The 8,640-nt window shown below is 34.5% G+C and overlaps 1 protein-coding gene across 1 annotated transcript in view; it reads left to right on the top strand.

Annotated features, from left to right (window-relative positions):
- The window catches only part of LOC108739360, a 51,327-nt gene extending 44,506 nt beyond the window's left edge, over positions 1-6,821 (top strand). The window contains exons 3-5 of the mRNA XM_025975727.1: positions 2,446-2,723; positions 6,256-6,677; positions 6,739-6,821. Of these exons, the coding sequence (XP_025831512.1) occupies positions 2,446-2,723; positions 6,256-6,677; positions 6,739-6,821 (783 nt within the window). The remainder of the gene's footprint in view (positions 1-2,445; positions 2,724-6,255; positions 6,678-6,738) is intronic.
- Positions 6,822-8,640: the final 1,819 nt, after the last annotated feature.

The following is an 8,640-nucleotide window of genomic DNA, read 5'->3' as shown; positions in this document are numbered from 1 at the left end:
AAAAAACCAAAGAAACTTATAGTATCTTTCATTTACAAAAAAATAATTAAACATTTAAATAAAAAAGATAACAAATGAGATCACGCCTGTTAAAAACCGTTAATACTTTTGTCAAAAGTTAAAAATAACCGCTGTCCTTTCATTTTTAAGTTAGAGGCTGATATGTTTTGTATGATATGGTCCCATCTGATGAAACAAATACCTATATTGTCATCAGTTCTGAAATTTTTCTACTATCAACACAGATTTTGCAGAAAATGACCTGATCTTCTTCGACTCCTGTAGGTACATGACAATTATTTGTTGGAGACTGATAACTCTTGTTATAGGGTCATGCTATTCGCTAATTTCTTCTTGGAATTTTTTTAATGACAGTTACTTGTTGGGCCTGCAAGATTCTACTAATTCTAATAGTTTTTTAACATGACAGTCTTTTCGATTTATAAACCAATAAGGCTTTAATTTTATTTCCTTTATATGGGAAAACTAGTTCACTCTAAAGAGCAACTATTCTTTACACTTATATGGTTCTTATTATATACACTACTTAGAAATTTGTTTATCTATGCAAATTTATATACTTCAGAGGTTTCACATTTTTGTCTCTATTCTTGAAACTAGCGAATGTAAATCACTTGCAGTGGGTGCACTTTTCTTGACTGCATCTTACTATGTCAATAACATACTAACACATACTATTTCTATACTGATGCTGCTAGCATCTTTATAATTTTAACGCTTTAATTCTTTTAAATCATATTATTAACAGTGTGCGTTGCCAAAATTTCTCGGAAACTACCTATGTATCATATGTTTGTACCTTGCAGGCACATCTTTTTATTGGTATCAGTTTAGTTCATTTTGGGGTGTTGTATCTCGAAATTGAAAAACGGAATTTATACGGTTTATGGGATTACGTTGCTGTCCGTCTGCCTGTCCATTAAGATCTTTTTCTCTGAGGTGCGGCCAGAGATTTCGGGTTGAAATAAGCAAGAAATACCGAAGTCTTTAGTCACTCATCTTGTCATTTCTAACTGACCTAGAATTTTGAAATTTCGAAGGAAAAACTCATAGTATGAGCAAAAGAAAACCCTAAAATCATTAATTTCTACTCCTACATAGAACTATTCCTTGATTAAGTTAATTTGAATGTTTATTTCGTACAGCGTAGAATAAAAGGTGTACTAAGAAAGCCGCCTGATTTTCGATGGCGAATAATCCCATCAAATTGTTACAGCTAACATTTTAACATCTGAATAATTTATTTCAAAGAGGACTGACTAGATAAATAAATTTTTAAAATGTTCTACAATAAACCTACCCTGTATAAATAGAAATTTTTAATATCCTATGTACAGTGGAATCTATTTATGATTACTCCGCCTATATCGACCTATCCCTTAATAACGTCGTAGTATCCTTACCTAAAAAGTGAGGCGCGGATGGGTGTGAGACATTTAGCAAAATTAGCTTAACTTCCTATGCGTCAAAAATCTTAACTAGAATTGTACAGAGGAAGATGGAAAAAAGGGGGAATAACTATTAGGGTAAGATCAGTTTGGGTTTAGAAGAAACAGAGGAACGTGGGAGGCCAATCTAGCATTACGAGTAACAATAGAGAAAACGATAGAAGAAAGAAAGAGGGTGTACAAAGGATTTGTAGATTTAGAAAAAGCTTTTGACAATGTTAAATGAGACAAGATGCTAAATATATTTAAAAATATAGGGATGAGTTACAGAGATAGAAGAGTGATATTTATATAGTTTGTATAAAGAGTAACAGACAGTTATAGGGATAGGGCTGCAAAGTAGAGAAGTAAATATTAGGAAGGGTGTCAGACAGGGATGCACGCTGTCGCCGCTACTTTTTAATCTATACATCGAAGACGCGATCAACATCATTACAGACAGTACAACAACTGTAGGGATAGGTATACAGGGGCAAAGGATTAGTATTCTTAGATTTGCAGATGATATAGCAGTATTAGCATTTAACAAGGAGGAGTTAGAGATAGCTTTAAATAAAACGGAATCGGTATTGACAAAACAGTTCTATATGAAAATAAATAAAAGTAAAACAAATATATCGGTCTCCTGGTTCACAGCAATCACCTTCTTCTAGCTGGTTGGTAGAGTATTAGTGTTTAAAACCACCCGGGTTCGATTACCAGCAAGGAAGTAACAGCAACAACAATATTTTCTCATTAATTTGAGGTTTTCTTTACTGAAATGTGCCTCCACTAAATTTCACTCTATTCGGCCCATTGGTATTCCTATCCTATTTACACTTGTCCATCGTTTTTAATTTGTAGTAGTAGGTATACTTTTGAAATTTTGTACGACGCGACGTCATATTTACATCTATGATGAGTCACTATTACTTTTCCTCTTTTTTATTACTTTAAATGTCTCTTTAAATAAATTACTAAGTCGTGATTATTTCAGTCTTATGACAAAGAACTGGAATTTGTTGCTCAATGCTGGGCTAATAATTGCATGTCAAATGGAAGATTAAGGGACATATACGATACCTGTAGAAAAACTAGTCGATATAAAAAACCTGGACAAGCTGTGTTTGTATTCACCGTGGTATCTACTCAAATTAAAACTATCAATTTTGAAGATATGATTTATTTAGATAAAGCCATTTTTAGTTGGTACAATGAAATTTTACAATTTACTGAGGATGAACAGCGTCAAATGTTTGACCTATATACTTACAGGTAATACAATTAGAATTATGTTTCAGTTAAGCTTGTTATTTTAAAAAGAAGTGACTATTTTACATATAACCAAGTTTGTTTAAAATACGTATTATTAAATTGTCATTATCCTACAATAAAATAAAGTACTATTGCTTTATGTATCTCTATAATCCATACCTATGACATTCTAGGCCGTGGATGTTTCTATGAAATTTGAACATCCTATATGAAATTTCCTTTCTCTCCCCTTTATTATAGAATGCGCCGAAACTACCTACCCTGATGTACAAATAACTCGGAAACCAAGGGTTTTGTAAAACAGTATTCCATATGAAAAATGTGGTATTTTTTTCTTTAGTGACCTCGAAAATTAACATATAAAAAAGGTGTGAACTAAAATCAAATTTTATCAAAATCCTACAGATATACCATCCAAATCCATGTTGTCTGCATCTATACGATTGTGATAAAAATTAAACTTACGATTAGTTCACACTTTATTTAAATTAGTAGTTACAAGTAGATATATTTGGGATAAAATCCTTTTTTCATCAGATTAGTGCGGAATCCTTTCATAATAAAATTAATATCTACCAATATAAATAAAAAAACTTGTATTAGCGAGCGTGTTACTACGTCTAGGTACTTACATGGAAAAGCGTCGGGGAAAGAAGTGCCAGTCACAACGCATTAGAGCGCGATAACGATGCTGTACTGTATTAGGATGCTGTCTCTAGGTATTTATGCACTAATTCGTAAGTAATACTTTCATAGGGAGTCGATCAGGTTGGTCTTTTGGATTGCATTGAGGGGTCCTTACTTAGCTACAAACGTTTTGTGGCTCTTGGCCGATGATCTCTTCAAAATAATAAAACTGTTGAAACTACAGAACATCTAAATTTAAAAAAACTATTAAAACACGAAATATGCGATTCTTCTAGAGAATTAATTACATATATGATGTTTGTTACTTGAGTTACTTCTGAAATAAGTGTAGAGCATTGGAGTAATAACGAAGTCTGAGTTCGGTTCTGGCGTGATATGGAAACGTAGCAAAGGTGTAGTGCAATGAATACCAATAAGATCTGCTACATCGACGGAATGTAAACTAAGATGATAAGAATGCACCAACAGTTCCCTTAAAATTCGCCATACTGTCACTTGATAGGAGGCAACGCTCTGTGCAATTTTGCGAGTTCTATTTTTCGGGTTGATTTCTATGAAATCAAGGATTTAATCTTTTACAGCGGCGATATGGTTCGGGTCCGTACAAAAACGTCATGTGCAAAAATTCTGTCATAGTAAACGCCATTGTGATAACAAATATTCTACAGTGACACACTGTCCTACTTCAATGTGGTAGTTATTTGTTCTTTTAACGTTTCAACCTTATATTAGTTAATCGATGTACATTTTAATAAAATATTTCAAGATCAGTTTTTGATGTAGATCAATGTGCTATTTTACAACATTTGTTATTACTATAAACGCCGTTATAATAACAATTGTTCTGTAGTGACACGCTGACCTATTCCAAAGACTGATGTTGAAATATTTTATTGAACTAAATGTCGATTGACTAAATATAAGATTAAAGAACAAATTACTACTACAGGCTGACTGTAACTCCTTGTATCATTCTTAACCTAATCTAGCAAATAACAAATAATATATTAGTAAACAATACGAGGGTGGATTGATAAGTTTCCGGCCTAACCAAGAGATGACGCCACTAGGCCTACCTTGAGGTGACATTCTATAGTACCATCCTTGGATAGCTTGTAGCTATAGTTTCAGCCCGATCTCCTTGCTAGTGTAGGTTTGACAGCACGCTGAACAAGACGCCTCTGTGGTTTTCGTAAAAATGGAAAAGCAGGAAAATCGTGCTGTCATCAAATACTTTTATTTGAAGGGGTTAACGCCGAAGGAAATTAAAAAAGAGATGGACTCAACACTGGGGACATCCTCCCCGTCATATTCAACCGTTAAGCAGTGGGTTTCCGAGTTTAAAAAGGGTCGTGTGAGCACCTCTGATGGGCCTCGCTCAGGACGCCCCGTTGAGGTCACAACTCCAGATATGATCGAAAAAATTCATCAAATAGTGCTGGGAGACCGCAGATTGAAAGTGCGTGAGATAGCTGAGACCTGTAAGATGTCATATGAACGTGTGCAACATATTTTGCACCAACATTTGCATATGGAAAAGCTCTGTGCAAGATGGGTGCCGCGTTTGCTAACAGTCGACCAAAAATTGATTCGAAAAAACATTTCTACCGCAAATTTGTCATTGTATAAGCGTAATCCAAGCGAATTTTTGCGTCGATTCGTAACCGTTGACGAAACGTGGGTCCACCACTACACTCCTGAAACCAAAGAACAGTCTAAACAGTGGATTGGACCAGGGGAACCAACTCCAAAGAAGGCAAAAACAATTTTTTCGGCGAACAAGGTTATGGCTACTGTTTTTTGGGATGCAAGAGGTATTATATACATTGATTACCTTGCAAAGGGTAATACTATCACTGGTCAATACTACGCAGACTTATTGCAACGTTTGAGCCACGAGGTGAAAATTAAACGACCTCATCTGGCGAAGAAAAAAATCTTGTTTCATCACGATAACGCACCAGCGCACACGTCAATCGTTGCGACGGCTAAAATCAACGATCTAAAGTTTGAATTGATGCCGCACCCTCCTTACTCTCCAGACCTAGCCCCGAGTGACTATTTTCTGTTCCCTAATCTCAAAAAATGGCTTGGCGGTAAGAGATTTGCGGACAATGAAGAAGTAATCGAAGCTGTAAATGGTTATTTTGAGGAGCTTGACGAATCAGTCTATAGAGATGGCATTATAGACTGGAACACCGCTATGAGAAATGTATCAGCCTTGGAGGAGATTATGTTGAGAAATAAAAAAAAAAAAATTTTTAAAAACCTTGTTTTTCTTGGTCAGGCCGGAAACTTATCAATCCACCCTCGTATAGAAGAAGTACAATACTGGTACTGGTAATTACCAGATGATTGAATGCAGCGTTGCGTTGTTGTATTTCTCTGCTCCATTTGCCAGACCCGTACTATTAGCTTTCGACAGCGGCGAACTTTTGGACTTGCAAACTTCATTTTTTTGTTCTATATGGCCGCATCACTACCTGGAAGCTGTATAGTTATTTCAAAAACACCATGTATGTGAAGACTATATAACAATAGGCAATTCGTTCGTCAGCAACTTCTTATAAATGTCAGACCTAGATTGCAATTGCAATTTCAAAAGATATAGTACTTGTCAGCATATCGTATGTTTCTGTTAATTCATTAACCAGGCCGAAGATGCTGCATGTAAACAGAAGCAGTATGTCGCCGTATGTTTAGATGTTGTCCAGTTTTTTGGAAAACTGAATATTAGCAGTAAATGTCTACTCCTGGCGACATAATGCTTCTTCCACGACAGAATTATTAATCATTCAGTTATTTCAATACAAACGGAAGACGCTATTTCGAAATTTACTAAATCAAATTCTGATAAACTCATATTCTTGTTTTGAAATTTTAGGTTAAATGGAAAATCAATGATTAATTTCCTACAACTTACTTATCCAAGAGCAAGATTTGTTGGTTGTGGTCGAAATCAATTTGGATTTGGAAATACCATTTCTTTTTTACTAGTGTGTAATTATGATAGAACACCAAAGATTGGGCAACCCGTGTATCAATTCGGCGACAAGTGTGCCTCCAATTGTTCCATGAAATATTTGCATCTTAACACTAAGAAGATGCAAAGACGCAAATATTGCAAATTTAATGTACCTCTAGAACATGGAACGTTACACTTATTAAATTGCATGTATCGTTTTCATGCTGTTGCAGCAAGGCGGCTTTACAATTATGAAGAGTATCCCGACAAAAATCCGTTTAATCCATGTTTGTGTGGCAGACAAAGAGGGCTCAAGGAAGATACGTTTAGTCCACCGTTTGGTGAGTTAGAATTTTTTTGTTTTATTAAAAATCTAACATTATTTTGAATTTCCTATTTCAGATATATCGAGTACGGCACACCGAAAACATAAAATAGATCCTGGTGTTATAGTTCTTCTGTTTTATGTATTTTCATACTTGTAAAGTATACCGTAATAATGTTTAATTATTATTGCTGTTTTTAATAAACTATTTGACATTAGGGAAGACGTCTTTTTAATTTCAAGTTCCTTTAGCAGGTATCTAATGAAATAAGTATGTTTTGTCATCAGCCGTATCCGGGTGTTATGAAATTTATAAGAATTGACCAATGGGTTATTTATATTTTTTCTGATCAATTTATATAGATACGTATTCGTTCTCTTTTTTTTTTCCTTTAGCAGATGAATAGTTTTTCTACGTTTAGATTTTTATTATGCAATTTGTTTGTTGAATATTGGTGTAGGTCAACACGACTTCAGGATAATATTCTATAATTTTAAANACCAACCGACCTACAAGGTTAACGATCCGTCGAACTAATGTAACTATATACTGAATATACTATGATTAAACATACATATAATTTAGATATCTTTTAGAAGTGAGTTAGTTTAATATGAAATATTATTCTGAAAATTCATTTCTGAATTTTTTACCCACTACACGCTACCTCAAATTAATGAGGGAAAAATTGTTGCTGTTGTCACACCCCCGCCGGGAATCGAACCCGGGACCTTTGGCTTTACGCACCAATGTTCTGACCACTAAACTACGAGAGGTGACAACCGCAACAACGACCAACCGACCTATACGGCTAACGATCCGTCGAAGTAATGTAACTATATATACTGAATATACTATGATTAAACATACATACAATTTGGACAACTTTTTTAGAAGTGAGTTAGTTTAATATGAAATATTAATCTGAAAATTCATTTTTTTGAATTTTTTACCCACTACACGCTACCTCAAATAAATGATGGAAAAATTGTTGCTGTTTCTTCTTTGCCAATAAGTAACACAAAAACAATCCTCATTTAAAATCGTGCATTTTTGCGTTAACTATTAACGGTTATCTGGTTAGTCTTCTATTACGAGCGAGATCGAGCTATCTGTAGACAGATTATAGGAAGAACAAAACAAAATAGCTCGAACCCCAACACCAAAACACGACAATGTAGTTATCCGAAGCACTCTTCGGTAACAAGGTTACCTTCTTCAGCGACTGAAGTGAACTTCAGGGGTTCGAACTATTTTGTTTTTTTCTACAACAATCGCCAAAGTTTTTCCAATCTTCATATTTGGATTATAGGAAAGAGAAAGAATTCATTCTTGCATGGTAAGTTGGTCGCTAGAAACTTTCGGGGTTGTAAAGGGAAAGAGAGATTAAAAGAAGGATAGACTATTCGCAGCTTAAGTAGAAGAACGAAATGAGCAGTTTCGACAATACAGACCACTTCGACTTATTTTATTCTATTATGGTAACGTGCCTATCACGTTGAGGTTGGTTGTTGGAGCATACGTAATCCTAAAATGTAGCATCGTACTACCGATGGCGTTTATCGCGCCATTTGTGGTATTTTCTAAAGCAAGATAGTATCTGTACAGAGATTCAAACCAGCATATGGGCGATCCTACGTTAAGAGGTCGTCTGATGATGGAAAAGTGGCGTGATATAAATATTTAAAAATATGTTTTTTTCCGAAGTTGTACTATGTAATCAAGTATTTTGTATACTACTTTAAGATGGCCAGTCAATTAATTCATTTTTACATGTTTTATAAGAGACCAGGGGAGATACTCTATACAGGGTAGAGACATTTATATATTTTTTTCGTGATAGTTTATAACTATCAAAGACTTTTAAATCTTCATACAGTCTTCTTAATATAACTTGAATTATTAAACATAGAAAACAAAATTCGTTAGTATCTGCATAAACAAAAACCACATAATAATTTCTTTTTCTATAAAAAAA

This window comes from Agrilus planipennis, unplaced genomic scaffold (genome assembly GCF_000699045.2).
Source record: "Agrilus planipennis isolate EAB-ADULT unplaced genomic scaffold, Apla_2.0 scaffold171, whole genome shotgun sequence".
NCBI lineage: Eukaryota > Metazoa > Arthropoda > Insecta > Coleoptera > Buprestidae > Agrilus > Agrilus planipennis.
Note: the sequence above shows the minus strand (reverse complement) of the source record. Positions and strands in the feature narration are given on the sequence as shown.